Here is a 17592-nt window from a genome sequence, read left to right as displayed (position 1 = left end):
TCTCACGTTGAGCAGTCGGTCCATGTCTCATGTAGCTTCGGTTCTATACGGGATAGTAAACTCAAATCCAGTATAACCAAGCTATATTAATTTGTTAAGTTCCACTTTTCCAGGTGTTCATGTTATATTGATAAAACTATATGTGCATGCATAAACATGTAACTTACATTCAAAATTAATGCACTAATCAAAGTACCTGTTTAACTAGAAACACTTTTGGTCCACCCTGAACTATTTTTTATTATATCAATTTTAGTCCATTAAAACAAAATAGTAATCATTGTGACAATAAGAGGAACTGAATTTTGTCCTACTGGAGAATTTTGAAGAAAGTAATTTGTGTTTTCTGACTTTAAGATAAATCTGCTTGTGCATCTAAAGCTTTATGTTAGGATTAGTCTTCTATATTATAGGTGCATGCATAGGTTGGATTAAAAGATGTGGCAACAGTGTTCTCACGTCAGAAGCTGTGTCTTATCACTACAAGAATTCTGTAGCTGATAAACGAATGTGCGGTGATAAAGTGTAGCTAGTGGTAACAAAACTGTGTTGCTCAGTGAAAAGCAACAGTGCCTTACAGCAAAGGAACAAAGTGGAAGGGCCATAACAGTATGTTTCGGAAAAACGAACAAAGTGCATGGATCTAGGTTGAAGTGGCACGTGGACACAGTGTATAACAATATTTTCAGGGACTTCGTGACGACCTTTCCATTAACATGTAAAAATATGAAGGAACCACTTCGCGGGAGGCATTAAATCCACAACAGATGCCATCATCTGTGTCATATGATTGTCCTTATGGGATATTGACAAAAATTGGCATGCTATCGGTGTACGACACCTTCCACAAGTATGGCAGAAGGTGATAGAGATGGAAGGCGGCTACAGTCAAGGAATGTAACAGTGTTATTCTGTGCATAAAAGCCATATACGAATTACAACAATACTGATTTTACTTTTTTACCCAGCCTTTGTATATATTGCAAGGTTCCAAGTGCTCTCAATACCACATGCTGGCTGTAAACACATTTCAGACGGCAGCCACAAAGGAGAGTCGTCAACCATCGCCAACGGTTGGTAAGTGACGTAGATTCAAGTAGTCAGCAACATTTCTGGATAAAAGAACATGGAACACCTCAGAAGGCATCAATCACCACCGACTAATCATCCACTACTCTCTAAGATGCCTGGTCATTGAGAGGAACCCATCCTAAACTCTTTAAGACTCTGGTCATTGAGAAGAACCTGCAAACATCTTCACCCCAAAGTGCCTTATTTCCTACCGCACTAAGACGCATGCTCATTGGACTCCTACTAATTCACCAGCAAATCACCAAGTTTTTTTAAGGAACTTATATTTTACCTGTAATGTTTATTAGTATTGTATAGAAGAGGAAACTTACATTTTAAAAAAAGTGATGAAAAAGTCCAAACTTCCGTGTACCATGTTTCAGCTCTACCCTAAAAGATAAAATCTTTACAGAAGCCTATATAATGAGTTGAATTTGTCTATTTACCGCTCAATCCAACGAATCCTTTCGCTATTTGTTCTTCTTTTGACGCACCACGTGGGCCAATGGCTGCTCCAATCATAAAATCCAACATGGCGCCGATGATCACGACAACCAGTAGGTTTTGAGCCTAGAGAACATATAAAAATCTCATTATTTTAATATTGTTAACGTTAAATGGGATAAAAGTTTCCAAAGACAAGATACATACATACCAATCAATACATCCTATAGGTGGGTGTAAACTCTTTTGGGTATTTTTTGAGAAAGACGAGAACAAGGAATGTTTTTCTAAACCTAAAAATTTAATCCGTACGAGAGCTATGTTACCTATTAAGATGATACTGGTGCATATATAACCAAAATGCCAGTATATCATATAGTAGCGAGATCCAATTTAACAAAAACATTCATGTAACCTCTGTTCCTAGTGTGAACAACATATCTCCAGACATCGACAGCTGGTTGGAGGAAAAGTATGCCGGTGTTCAGATAGAAACAACAAGTATCAATCTACTACCCGAATTTCCTTATGTCTGTTCATTTTTTAAAAAAAAAGAAATACAGCAGTAGGTAAGATTTTATTTATTTATTTATGTTCGTCTTATTATTATTATTTGCTTGTAACCCACACTATTCTGTAGATATGATAATTTGGCCCACTTCAAATGCTGACTTTGACATGTCTGCCGTTAACAATCCTTGAAAGTTACTTTTCCTCACCAACTGTTAACCAAAGAAATCCAAGTTCAGAAGCAAGGTACACGGGCTCGGGCTCGAGCTCAATAACTCAGCGAGAGCCACATAAAATGACAGCGAACTATAACTTGAGTTAGGGCATGCTGGAACCTCAATATGATTAGTGAGCGCACCTTATCAGACTTGGTACGTATGTGGCCAAAAACTGAGCAATTTCTTCTCTTTGCACGTTGAGGAAATCGGAAGAAGAATCGTTCCTTCTTCAAGTTGGACTATTCAGACCGATTTGATCGTAACGAAATTCGATTCTGAATAACTGTACAGTTATTCCCTTGAGGATTTCTGAATTCGATCAAAAAAGATTCTTCCCACACACCTTCAGGAAATTCGTAGAGGATAACTGTGCAGTTAGTCCTCTCCGGTTTTCCTGAACGTGTATGGTATGGGAAATACCTAGGTACTGCCTACTTTTTTCTCTTCGCAAGTTGCCACACAGACGTTGCGGAAATCCGGAGAGAAATAACTGTACAGCTCCAGATTCCGGAACATAGCTATACGTGGACAAAAACTGCGTAGTTTTTTTCACTTCTAGTTGGATTATTCAGGCCGGTTTGATCGTAGCCAAATTCGATTCTGAATAACTGTGCGGTTATTCCTCTTTGGATTTTTGGAACGTGTGTAGCGAGTTACTGAAGAGGAGATCCTAACAACGCTCCGGCCGGACCTGCACAGTTACTCAGAATCGAATTTCGCTTCATCAAATCGGCCTGAACAGTCTAATTGGAAGAGGAAAAATTGTGCAGTTTTCGCCCTCACACGTTCTGGAAATTCGGGGAGGAATAACTGTACATTATTGTTTCTTGTGTTTTCGGAAGTGTGTGCCGACCTTTATACTTAGCTTATCTCTCTCTGAATATATGTGAATAAACAGGTCTGAGATATTAGTCAGATTAGGGAGCGACAAGTAGGAGTTAGACTCTAGTATGAAGCTCTAATGTCTTGTAATTTTCACACGATTATAATATTCATCCGCATTCTATTCGGTAATGTGCATCTTTTGTTGAATCGTTCTGAGCAGTAAGTTGCTTCGAGTGTTAACGCCCAACTTTTTCAACCATATAGTACAATAGTAACTGAAGTACATGAACCTAAAAATTACAAATTTTAATTAGGCGAAATTTTGCATACCTTGGATTCCCATTCCATGCCTACAGCACAGATAATGATCATGATGAGTATAGCAATGACACCAACAATCCTGATGTCATTGACTGAGTTATCGATGATCTTCAATCCTTGGCTTCTTAGGAGATCGTTCAGAGATTCACAAAAGCCAATAGTATTCATGGATGCTGCAACAGCATTTGCAATCGCGAAGATAACGCCCACAGAGGCTCCGAACTCCGGACCCAGAGATCGAGAAATAATGTAGTAAATTCCTCCTGTCAAAGGTAGAAAAAAATAAAAAGTATAAGTTAATATAGAAAAGGAAAATTATTTATTTAACACATTGATCGCCATGTGTATCACAGGTGATACACACGGTGTGTTCCGTCCACGCCTTGTGTATCATTCCTGATACACAGTGAACAGTCTTTTATATCATCATAAATCATGCAATAAATCATAAACTATATGCAAACTACTGGAAATGATACCTAATAAGGCTGCTTAGTACAAGTGTATGGAGAAAATTATATTCCTGAATATCCTTTATATCATTTCCCTTGAAACTTCATCGACACATGTAACCCCATGTCTGTCCACATTCAAAAATTTTCAGTATTAAACTATCCACTGAGATGTAAGCTTTCTAAAAATCCACCATGGTTGGACCAAAACTATTTTAGTCTTTCAAAATTTATTCGTATTCCAATAGAATTCCGAAGTAATGATATTAAGAAATTATATTATGAAATGATACCCGTGAGCACCCAAAATTTTCCTAGCTTTAATTCAGAATCTGGATTTAAAAAAAAAAAAAAAAAGGAATTTCCTTTACAACCATTGAATTACCCGGATATTTACCTTTTGTTTCTAGGTAAGACTGCAAAATTAAAACGTAATGTTTGTTGCAGATAGGCCAGGCGTTCTTAAGAGCCTACCTTACTAAAAATAATACAAAATTTGTCATTTTTCTTTTGCTTGTTTATTCATAAGCAAAAGGAGATAATGAAATGTCTATGGATGGCAACACTGAAGGTTCTTGAGGTTCATATTTTCTGTTGTAGAATAACATTATTACTGTAAGATAAAGTTATATTTCAGCTACAACACAAGATACTGATTCATTTGATTATGTCTTCTGATATTGAAAAAGATAAATAAAAGAAAATATTTGATTTATTTTAAAATGAGCACACAAGATGGCACTTACTGTTAGATCTTTCTAGAAGTACTTATGAAATGTTTTATGAAATGTTTATTTGTATGTGTAAAGTACTTTAAGGTAACGATCTTATTACAAAATAGATATATTGTTTGACCGTTTTTCGTGTTATGTTTCACATTTTATTTATATATTAATTTACATTTAAGAAAATAGATTTTGAGAAGAAAGTAGCGCAGAACGCCATAATACGTTGTTGCCAAATTTGTACGTTTACTGTGGTAGTCACAATAAGAAAATTCCTGGATTCTAGCTTTCCAGTTCGAGAAGCGGAACTTTGCTGTGAATTGCGATAAGAGTCGAAAATAAATTTCTGCAGTAAGTATTCAAGCAGAATTCCACGATTACTTCCTTCATTATCTGACATCAGTAAACACTGGACATTATCTGGCAACGCCGCACTATTCAAGCAGAGTTTAGCATACCACCGAGAACACCTAATAATCCACCTTAAGAAAAAGTCAAAAATAGGAAGATTTCGACGGCCTCGAAAAATTCCCCAAAAGCCGAAAGTCAATGAATTGGCTTCGTACGATTTGATTTGTGTCCAAACATTGATGGCTCTGAGTGACTTCCTTTTATGCAAAAAGCTGATGCCAGACAGAGACTCATATTTTATTATTATTATTATTATTATTATTATTATTATTATTATTATTATTATTATTATTATTATTATTATTATTAAGATGCAAGAAGGCACTAGCGGTTCCCAAAGTGTCGTTCGAAGAAGGCGGAGGACCTCCTGGACTATTAGTATAGCTTTGAATTAAGGATATTTATATCAAATGAAATGAAATGAAATCTTTCAGTTTAACGTCCCGCGATTACTCCCTTTATGCTAAGGGAGATTATTAAGGCAATTGAATGATGATGCAAGAATTGTTGGAATGAGAAAGTGGAAGAAAATGGGAAAACCCCGAGAAAACCCATGGATACGATGTTGTCCACCGCAAATTTATCTGGCTGAGGATTGAACCAGGGACCCCAGGAATAAGAGGTAAGCGCTCTACCACTACGCCACCGTACTCCCTATATCAAATCAGAATATAATAGTAGAATATTTTATACATAGGCCTAAAAAGAGGTAGCCTTTCGAGGAGACTGTGCTGCCCTGCCGGTGGATTCGCTAGTGCAAGAAGGAAGTTATTTTTCAGTTTATGTTTCTTTTTTTATTATTTATTTTAACATTCTTTGCAAAATACAGGAGAGCTACGTACTTTAGTTTATACGATGCGTGTCCTTTTTCTTTTTTGATTTAGGGGGCGCGGTGGCTCAGTGGGGTTGCTGTTAAACTGTGCTAGCGGTAGGACGTGTTGTCCGGTGCAGTGTTTGTTCGCAGTTTGACGTGCTTAGCTTTACCACTACGTGTGGTTTATTTGTGTAAGTGACTATATATTGTAAAATATTACGATGTCTCAGCTCGTTAGAAAAAATACCATCAAATGTGTATTTGACAAGGAAAAACGTAATAATCGCCCGTCACCCATCGCTATTCATAAATGGATTGAAAGTTTATTTAAAGAGGACTGCCATGACATTATTGCGCTCCAACTTCACTCTGATGAATATGCTGTGTTTGTGACTTTTAATACTGATGCCATTTTTGAAAAAGTGTTAAGTAAGCTCGAACCTACGGTACCATTTAAACATAGTGACGGTAGTACCTCTTTTGTCCAACTTGTCAACGCAATGGAAAATATTACCAGGGTAAGAGTCTTTAATTTACCTATTCAACTAGATAATAATGTTATTGTGCAAATTCTGACTGAATATAGAACAGTGAAAAATATAACCAATGAGACATGGTCTCAAAATTATCCCCTTGCAGTGTCCAATGGAATACGAACTGTGAACATTGTCCTTAAAAAACCTATTCCTTCACGTTTACTCTTTAACGGCTTTCGTGGCTTCATATCATATGAAGGCCAGCCTGTAATGTGTTTTTTCTGTCGATCATTAACTCACCGACTTAGTGACTGTGATAAGAAAAGAAGACAAGAACTGAATGGCCCCCATACGTCTCAAACGTCTGACATTCGATTTACCGAGTTTTTCCCCCCACTCCGCCCCGCATCTAGCGCACCGCCACTGCCTTTACAAATGTCATCTCTCGGCACTATTCCAAAAAAACCTTGTGAACAACATGTGCAATTACAACCAAACAGTTCAGCATCAATAACTGACACCTCTACTACGATTGCTGCTCATACGGATGACAACTCTGATTCCCCATCTGGCCTTATCAACAATGCAGCTGAAGAAACACATACACCTAGTGTTAATGTTAATGACCTTGCAAGTGTAGATAATATCGATACTCCGTCTTGTCTCCCTGGTAAACAGCCTGTTGGTACTGAGAGCTCCCTCCAAGCTGTGAAACAAAAAACTGATATGGAATTCATTGCACCTACTTCAGATACAGAAGGTAGTGACCTTGACCTGGAAAGTGAAACAACAGACATTCCTGATACAAGGGAATTACGTTCACGAAAGAAACGAGGCTCACGTGGTTCCTATTCACAACCTGTGAATGTCATAACAACTCGAAAGAAGAAAAGGCGTGGTGCTTCAATAACTGAATGTTTACGTCACGACGATACTGCCTCAGGTGTGCTCACTGACCTTCAAGATTTGTAAACACTTTTTTCGCTTTTTTGTTGTCAGTGTGACTATATTGACGTTCTCGTCTTCTGTTTATAGTAATACGTCGATATGTTCCAATCTTGCATTTGCTTTTTTGTTTTCTTACTTATAACACTGTACATTACACGTATTGTTTCACTCAATGTAAACCGTATGCAAAATAGTGTTAAAAAAGAATTGTTTAAAAAATTTGTTTATGATTATGACGCAGATTTTATATGTCTTCAGGAAATAATCTCCGATGAACACTGTTCCATCTCTGGTTATAAGAGTCATGTTAATATTGGTGTACATGGTTTTGGAACTGCTATATTAGTGAAAGAAGGAATACAAATTGATTCCCTTAAAATGTTGGTGGATGGCAGAGGGATAGCGTTGTATTGGAAAAACACTGTAATTGTCAATATATATGGGAATTCGGGGCATCAAGGAAAGACGGGTAGAGAGATCTTATATTCTGAAGATTTGTTGTATTTGCTTTCTGAACCTTTTAATAACATTATGCTCATGGGCGATTTTAATTGTGTACTTCGAGCTAATGATTGTGTCGGGACACCATCATATAGTCCTGCACTGCAATTTTTTGTTTCTCAATATAGGCTGGTTGATACTGCTATCTACTGTAAAAAGGACCATATCTTTACTTACGTGCGCAGTAATGCGGCGTCCAGAATTGACCGTTGCTATTGTAATCCAGACTTGGTTAAATTGATTGTTAAATATGATGTCTGTTTAGCCCCGTTTACTGATCATTTAGGTCTAGTTCTAGAATTTAATATTGGTTCGCCGTACTGTGTCTGGGGACGATCCTACTGGAAAATGTCCCCCCTTGGTCTAAATGATCCTTATTTTCTTAACCAGTTTCATCGGCACTGGTCAGTCTGGCTTCACCACCGCCACAGGTACACCACACGCCTCAAATGGTGGGAGCAATATGTGAAACCTAAAATCAAATGGCTATATATCGATCACTTTCGAGATAGGAATGCCAATAGTAACCATATGATGCAATTTTATATGAAATGTTTACAATCTGTTAGTGGTTTATCGTCTACTTCCCCAATATCGTACCGAGATATGCAGTATTATAAAGGTAAAATTTTACATTTGCAGAGAGAATGTACTGAAAACTTTCGTTTCTATTGTAAAGATAACACTGTGGTAGAAAACGAGCGTATGACGTTATACCATCTAATTCATACAAAGAAACGTAAAAATCGAGCTTTAATTTCAAGATTAACCTCTAATACTCAGCAAGTACTAACCAATCCGAGTGAAATTAGAGCTCACATTCATAATACATACCAAGAGTTGTATAATGTATCACAGAACACGACTCCTGTTTGGCAATTTACGCCTCTGCCAGGTTATACAGTGACATCTGATTATAACGACATGTTAATGCAACCATATACCAAAAATGAGATCCATGATGTAATACTCAGTTTTCAGCGTTATAAAACTCCTGGAATTGATGGATTAGTAGCAGAATTTTATCAAAAGGTGTTTCCTATTATAGCAGATGAGTTTACTACTATTGTCAATGAAATATTGCATCATGGTGTAATTAGTGAATCCTTTGCTACAGGTGTCATTATATTAGTACCAAAGTTACCAAATCCTACTTGTCTTAAGCATTATAGGGCGTTAACTATGTTAAATGTTGACTATAAAATAGTAGCAAAATGCTTTTTCAATAGGTTAAAAACAGTGCTCTCAAGCATTCTCCACCCAATGCAATCAGGATTTCTAGAAGGTAATAAACTTCTTGATGTATTGATGGATCTTCGCGATGCTGTGGCATATTTTGATTACACCAAATGTAAAGGTGGCCTTCTATCTATAGATTTAAGGACAGCATTTGATTTGGTTAACCATGGGTATTTATATCAAGTAATGGAAAAATTTGGATTTCATCCTGCTGTAATTAATCAAGTGAAAATTTTGTACATGTTTGCGAGATCTAAAATCCAGGTAAATGGTTATTTAACACCTTTTATAACAATCAATAGATCTATTAGATAGGGGTGTCCGATTTCAATGTCTCTTTTTAATATTTACATTTCACCATTGATTTGTGAATTACATGCTATGCAAATAGGTATTTCCTTTGCTGATCTCCACCTTACAGTGCGTTCCTATGCTGATGATCTTTCTGTTTTAGTACGAGATGAAGCTCAACTTAATCAAGTTCTTCATGTCATACAAAATATTGGACAATCTAGTGGGGCATGCATAAATTTTCAGAAAACAAAATTGCTTGCATTTGGTACTTGGGATTTTCAGATGATTACTTTTCCTATTCTCCATGTTGATAGGATAAAAATTTTAGGTGTCTATTTTTATTGCACGGTCCAACAAATGATTTTAGAAAATTGGGCTCTAGCCCTCCAGAAGGTGAAAGGTTTATGTCAATCATGGAAATTTCGTGGCTACTGTCTTGAACAAAGAACTTGGATTGTTAATACATATATTACATCTCACCTTTGGTATTTAAGTCCTGTTTTACCGTTGCCAAGTCGAATTGCCCGCTCTATGCAAGCTGCAGTTTATTGGTTTGTTTGGAGAGGTAACATTTTTAAAACACCCATGTATGTACTTACTCAATCTAAAAATGCTGGAGGTCTCAACATGGTGGATATATATTGCAAAAGCACTGTTTTATATTTGATTAATTGGATGTACAAGATACAATTACATACACCCAGTTTTGCTAAAATCTGGGGTCTCTATTGGGTACAGGCCACGGCAATCACCCCTCCTCTTAATATGTCTATTCTTTCAAACACTGTAAAATATTTGTATGATGTACTCTTGAATTCTAGTTACATGGTTCTAGACTTAGATACTCCCAAACACCAGAATATTAAACTTTTGTACAGCTCATATCAGTGTAAACAAAATGTTACTATTGAACGAAAAGACAACTTTCCTAACTATAATTGGGATATGATCTGGAAAAATATCAATAACACAGTCCTAAATGTCAATCAACGCTCTGTGTGGTATCGAATTGTACATGACGTCATACCAACTAATATAAAGTTACAGAAAATTAAGCTGATGTCTAACGGAACATGTTCGCATTGTAGTAGAGACGATACTTTACAACATCGGCTTTCAACTTGTGATTTGGTGCACGACATATGGTTGACGTTCGCACGTATCATGTGTATTCTCGTTCGTTGTGGGATCCAGGATATTTCCCCGCTAATGATTTTATTTCCTGATTTTTCATATTATCCTCATTACAAACAAAATAGTGTAATTTGGTTGTGTGGTGTAACTGTGGAATATTTGATTCAGTCAAACGCCAACCCTTGCAGACTATTATTTTCACCTGTTGAAAGAACGATGGAAAATAACTGAAACTATTAAACGAAAACAGTTCTCGAATTATTTAGCTGTTGTTGATGAAAAATTAACAATGATGTATTCATAATTTTTGTATTACTAATGTTTTCTTTTCTTTTTCTTTTTCTTTTTTTTATGTTTCTGCTGGTTGTGATTTGATTCCTTGTTATTTGTTAATAATACAGTATATGTTATCCTTTTTGGAAAAAAATTGTTACGTATTCCAATGTATAATACTTTTTTGCATCTAAATAAAAAAAAGTTAGTTAAAAAAAAGTGGTAGAGCGTTCACCTCCGGTGCTTGGGGTCCCTGGTTCGATCCCAGCTCGCGCCGTATGTACTTTGTGGTGGGCAAACACCGTGCTCGGGGTTCTCCCGTTTCCTCCCACTTTCTTCATTCCACCATTTCACTCATTTCCCATTATCACCGTCTTCTTTAGCCTAACTGGCATTACGTGGGACGTTAAACTTAAAGATTTCATTTCATTTTTCTCTTTTGATTTAAAGTAAATAAACCAAAATAATTGTAAATATCTAAATTTGAATAATAGGTCGTTTGTACAATTAATTTTCTTAGTTTCTCGTCCATTTGATTTTTTTTTTTTTTACAGTAAATAAGGTGCGTCTCAAAAGTCTTGAAATATATTTTAAAACAAGATTTATTAACAAGAGCTGAATAGAGGGTTAATATTCTTCAAAGTAGTGATCATCTACACATATTTTTCCACCGAATCTCTCATGCCTGATACACGCCCCTGGAAGGCCTCGACGGGAGTCTCTTTTAAAGCAGTTGTCAAAGCTGCTTGTATAACCTCAATGCCATTAAAACGGTGTTCTTTGAGTACTTTCTTGATCTTGAAGAACAAAACGAAATCGGCCCTAGCGAGGTCGGGACTGTAGGGTGGTTGCGGCAGCTTTGTCACGTTATGTCCGGCAGGAACTCACGTACGCGCAGTGACGTGTGGCTGGGCGCATTGTAGTGATGAAGCAGCAAGGTAGCGGTGATGTCTTTTCGCACGCAGATGGCCATTTTCTGCAGCAGTTTGTGAGTTTCTGCAGCGGTTTTATCGAGTTTTGTGCAGAATTTTATCGCCCACCGTTGTTCGAAAATATCCGTCATGACGTGGCTCAAAACAGGGGTACATTAAATCAGTGTTCCTGCTGCAAAACTAAGAGGCCCGCCCACCTAATTCAACACATTCGAACGTGCTGTGACCTGCACGGGCGCGGCAAAAAATATATTTTGAGACTTTTGGGACATATCTTGTATACGTGTATCGTACACGGCCTATAAAACTCATTAGATCTTGTTCAAACTATGGGGATATACTTGACTTAGTACGCATGTGAAATATTTTTCTGTACTCACCTTTGGTTCACGAGTTGTTTCCCGTCAAAGCTGAGGTTTAAACTTCTTTCACTCAGATTTTTGCATAACATTTATTACTTGCTATTTACACCAAGAATAACGATAAAATAAATGGAACAAAACTGTTAAACCTTAATTTGAGGTTAAATGTTTACTTGTTGAACGTTAATTTGAGGTTAAACGTTTACCTATTAGACGTTAATGTGAGGTTAAAAGTTAACGTAGTAAACGTTAACTTGAGTTTAACATTTACCTGAGGTTAAACGTTTATCTATTGAACGTTACCTTGAAGTTAAAGTTTAACTTGTTAAACGTTGATTTGAGATTATACATTTGCTGTTAAACGTTAATTTCAGGTTAAGGCTTAATATGTTGAACGTTAATTTGACGTTAAACGTTTATTAAATGTACTTTGTTCTTATAATAAGTATTTGTTAAAATTAATGAAGGAAGAAATTTTCCCATTATTGAAGATCTCATTACTGGTCGATATTATTTTTTCTTTCTTTATGAAATTTGTCAGAGATCCTACATGTTTTAGGTCGTCCTTACAGCCAACCACCTTTGCATCTTTTTATACGCTTATAACTCGTCTGTAAGTGGGTCCCTTTGGAAAAAGTTATTAGTTGAGACCGTAAGCTGTTATTGCACACTTTCTTACTTACCTCCTTTGACTTCGCCATTCGTGCTAATGGCCGACAAAGAGAGAGTTGTAACCACTGTCACAATGGCCGATATTCCTATGATTATCAATGATTGAACTGAAAGGAAAAAAAACAGTAGGGAGAATACTAGTTATCAATTTTATGCAATCGATTAATCAAATTATTAAAAATCAAATTCACTATAGTTAGAGGGAGAGGAAGACGTGGAAACAGGTTGATACAGAAGAGGGGAGAAAGATGTACAGAAAATTAAATAATGAATTACGAAGGGAAACAGAAAGAGGGAAGAGTTTTACAAAAGAAAATGCGAGAACATAGAAGAATTAGAAAGAGTTGGGAAATATGATGAAATGTACAAGGAGGTAAAATCTATGGAATTTCAGAGGAAACAAAGGGGTATTATGATGGCAGTAGAAAATAAGAATGGGAAGGTAGTCAGCGAGAGAAGTGAGGTCATAGGAAGGTGGAAAGAATACGTTGAAGACTTATATGAGAGTAGGGATAGAAAGGTTAGCGGAGGACCATGCAGCAGAGTAAGTGACCTGCCAATAAGGGCAAAATACCTATGATGATGATGATGATGACGAAGATGTGAAGGGATCAGATATTGTAGCAATGATAGCTATATTCACATTTTTTCTACAAGGAGAGTAAAGTAATCTTTTGACTTACATCCTACATAATTGGAAATCAAATGAAATTAAATCTTAAAGTTTAACGTCCCACAGTTATGCCGGTTAGGTTAAAGGAGACGGTGATTATGAGAAATGAATGAAATGGTGGAATGAAGAAAGTGGGAGGAAACGAGGGAACTCCGAGAAAACCCACGAGCACGGTGTTTGTCCACCACAAAGTCCACATGATGCGAGCTGGGATCGAACCAAGGATCCCAAGCAGCGAAGGTGAACGCTCTACCACTGAGCCACCGCACCCCCTCCTACATAATTGGCCTTGTATCAAACAACATTATTTTTTTAAGTTTTAGAATATCATTTTTCTCAAAAACTACTCATGAGAATGTACATTCACCCATAATAATTTGCTCTGCTTAATGACTTCTATTGTCTGGTATATACGTATGTACCTAATCTTTGGGCATTTTTTAATTAAGCGCTTTCATATACCCAGTCGTGCCATAAGTTCTGTCCCTAAGTTCATTAGCGCCACAAGACCACTTTGACAACGTTCGCGACCAGCTTTGTTTACCCAACATCGTGCCGAGCCTGTAGTGCAAACCAGTCCCCAGTTTGTATCGTTCACTTGTCCACTTAACATCGTATCGCTGTGATCGCGTTGCATAAGTGCAACAAGTCGCCGGTAGAGATTTTGAATCTTCTAAAGCTTTTGCAAATTACGCAAAAAAAACTTGTATATTAGTACACCAAACGGTTCAACGACACTTCCTCGATCGATGACAGAGCAAAAAGTGGCCACCAACACACTTCAAGGACACCAGTAACTGTGAAAGCCGTAGCTGTGCGAATTCGTTGAAATGCTCTTTGAAACAGAAAATCATGGCGCGGGAGATGGATATACCGAAGAGAACGCTGTCCCCGCATAATCATACAGGTCCTTTTAAACTTGGGACTTACAGAAGAACCACACAACAACTGACACCGGCTAAAAAAAAAAAAATGGACCACAAGATCCAAGGGGTTACTCCAGCGGTACGCGAACGGGAAACAAGGGAATTCTCTTCACCGAAGAAAAATATTCACCGTACGAGAAATATTCAACCATCAAAATGACAGAATTATGCCCACAGTTCTCGGGAAGCTGCCGAACAAATTCTTAGCGTCCAAAAAGGCCACCACCCAGCTTCCGTGATGGATTGGTGACGCGTGTCTTACGACTGTGTCACCCAGTTGTACTTTTGCAAACAGGGAGCCAAGACTAAGCCAGCAAATTACCAGAATGATGTTTTGAAGAAGGTATTGAAACCATTGAATCACACTCTGTTTTTTTGGCGCTCTGTTTTTCAGCAAGACTCTGCGCTGGCACATAAGAGAAGATGAACCAGCAGTGCTTAGCCAAAACTGTTCCCCACTTCATAGCTGCTGAGGATTGGCCTTCTGGAAGCCCGGATCACAATCCGATGGATTACCGCCTTTGAGACTACTTAGAGAAGAAGGCCTGCAAGAAATCTCACCGCAATATTGAGTTGCTTAAGACAGATTTAGTAAAAGCAATCATTTTCGTACCTCAAGATATGGTGCGTGCAGGAATTGACGACTGGCCGCAATAATTGAAGATGTGGGCGAAGGCCAACGGAGGCTATTTTGAATAGAATAGTGATTTTTCCGTTTCTTTGGTACTAAAGTACACGTAGCAATAAAGGATTCAGTGTACTACAAAATTTGGTTTCGCTTTGCCTATTTGAATAAAGGACAGAACTTCTAGCACGACTAAATATATATATATATATTAATAATTATAATATTGGTCGAAACTTATCACCAGACACGTGAAAAATTGATAGCAAATAGTGATGAGCGCAAGAGTCTTGGTCTTGCAGTTTTTGCAAGAGTCTTGCATGCAAGACCAAGACCAAGACCAAGACCAAGACCAGGAATCCCGATGCAAGACCAAGACCAAGACCATACCTGCAAGACCAAGACCAAGACCAAGACCATACCTGCAAGACCAAGACCAAGACCAAGACTCTTGCGCAAGAGTCTTGCATAAGTATGGTACTACTTGATTTTTTATAGAATGTAAAAAGGAAGGGGAAAAATCATTACATCTTTCACGTGAACTTCTTGGCTCCAGTGAAAATACCGCCGGAGTGAATTTGTTCCCAGTAGTTTATGCAATCCATGTGAGTCGATCTGCTCCTGTAACATATAGCTACAGTATGTCGTTTTTTGAATCGGTTGTTCACGAGACGACCGACAGCATAATTCTATGAATTGTTACAAGCTATAATAACTTCAGTGTCTGATTTACTTTGGTCATCATTTGATCATTCACGACGGCCCATGATTGGATTTTGGGAAATCATACGAAGAATAGTTGTGTCCATAAGAAGTGAATAAGCAAAAATAAACTAGAGCATGTTATGGACACGGTAGCTCAGTGGCAGAGCGTGCACCTCTGGTGCATGGGGCCCTGTTTCGATCGCAGCTTGCGCTATGTGAGCTTCTTTGGTGAACAAACACCCTGTGCGTGGGTTTTCCCGTTTCCTCGTACTTTCTTCATTCCCCCATTTCTCATCATCACTGTTTCCTTTAGTCTCAGTGTAATAATCGTGGGACGTTAAAGTAGATATTTCATTTCATTTCAAAACATATTAATGGTGTTCTTCCTTCCAAAACTAAAGAAATGTAGCATTGAACATCGGCAATTCCGTACACCATACATGCCGACTACATGGGTGTGGCCTTGGCTCTGAGGTTCAAGCATCCGTTGGAAATGTTTAATGTGTACTTATAAAATTAATATTGAAATAACATTTTCATGACATTGACAAAAACTTAGCGCATGTGACTGCAAGTTTGGTTTCATAGGTGGATGCTTATACGTTGAATAATTGTTTATCAATATAACTTATAGCCCCCTTAGGTATACGCCATATCTAGGATTTAACGATATAACATTATACAGCAATAAATAATCTATATTTACAACTGAGAGTGATTTCGTACTTATTTCAAATAACTTGAAGTTTGATGCCGTTATTATGTATTTCTAATGTAGGTCAAAAGTATTTACATAAATTGAGTTTACACAAAAGACATAGACAGTTGAGTCATTTTCAGTTTTCACTCAAATTATTTTAAGATATTGGGGCCGCGGTGGCTCAGTAGTAGAGCGTTCAGCTCGGGTGTTTGGGGTCCCGCGTTCGATCCCAGCCCCCGCCAAGTGAACTTTGTGGTAGACAAACGTGGGTTTGGGTGTGTGCGTGGGTTTCCTCGGGGTTCTCTCGTTTCCTCCCACTTTCTTCTTTCCACCATTTTCATTCATTTTTCATTATCACCGTCTCTTTTAGCCTAGCTGGCATAATCGTGGGACGTAAAGCTCACAAATTTAATTTCATTTCATATTCGAAAATATTAAGAGGTTTAATTATTATTATTATTTTATTTTTTTCTCTCTATTTTGGTCAATATTGCAAAACATACCATCATCGTCATAATAATAGCTATTCTGCCATTATTGGCAGGTCACTTGCTGCAGCCGAGAAGGTTCAATGATATGGTCCTCAGCTAGTCTCTTCGTCTTAACGTAGCAATTTTCTGTCTTAATATCTTTCTTCAACTACAATCTCCTTCGCCCCCTCCCTCTAGCATTTCCCTCATAATACAGTTCCTCCTCAGCCAATCTCCTCCTCTTCATTACATCTAAAATTCTTCTTTTCTCCCCCACTGCTACTATTTCTAAAACTTTCGCATTCGTTTTCCGTTCAACCCAGCTGATTCTCTCCTTTTTACTCCATGCCCACATTTCGAAAGTCTAACTGTTTCATCGTTTTTGCGTAATGTCCTTGTTTCTGTCCCATACAGTACATATTAGAATCAGTAAAACAAAATTTCAATATTTAATTGGGAGTTTGTTTAATACAAAGATGAGCTAATCGTGGTTGGAAAGAAAAAAATGTGACACCTTTAGAGTGTAAAAATAATTTTGCAATTTATGGTATTTCAGTAATCTTTGCCGTCTTGGTTTTCTTTCGTGCGTCTCACTGTCAGGGCTAGCCTTCCCAGTTTGGGAACCAGTGGAGTATTGTATCTGTTAAAACATAAAAATATTACGAAATGTTGTGATTTATCTTCTAAGTAGTGAAGCGTGATCACCCATTGAAAAAAAAAGTAAAGGTCATCGCCTATGTTAAACAGTATCATCACACTTACACGAAGGTAAAATATATTACATTTAGAAACATACATTGTATTTCCCTCACTATTGACGCAATGTAGGATTTATTATTCCTTATATCCAGAGTAAAATTTACTTATGAAA

The 17592-nt window shown here is 37.3% G+C and overlaps 1 protein-coding gene across 1 annotated transcript in view; it reads right to left on the bottom strand.

Annotated features, from left to right (window-relative positions):
- The window catches only part of NKCC (sodium potassium chloride cotransporter), a 154398-nt gene that overhangs the window by 68610 nt on the left and 68196 nt on the right, over positions 1 to 17592 (bottom strand). The window contains exons 3-5 of the mRNA XM_081733432.1: positions 12634 to 12729; positions 3399 to 3652; positions 1518 to 1641 (exon numbers count right to left, since the gene is read on the bottom strand). Coding sequence (XP_081589558.1) covers positions 1518 to 1641; positions 3399 to 3652; positions 12634 to 12729 — 474 coding nt within the window. The remainder of the gene's footprint in view (positions 1 to 1517; positions 1642 to 3398; positions 3653 to 12633; positions 12730 to 17592) is intronic.

The sequence above is a fragment of the Thermobia domestica genome, chromosome 12, assembly GCF_964235325.1.
Source record: "Thermobia domestica chromosome 12, izTheDome1.hap1.1, whole genome shotgun sequence".
NCBI lineage: Eukaryota > Metazoa > Arthropoda > Insecta > Zygentoma > Lepismatidae > Thermobia > Thermobia domestica.
Note: the sequence above shows the minus strand (reverse complement) of the source record. Positions and strands in the feature narration are given on the sequence as shown.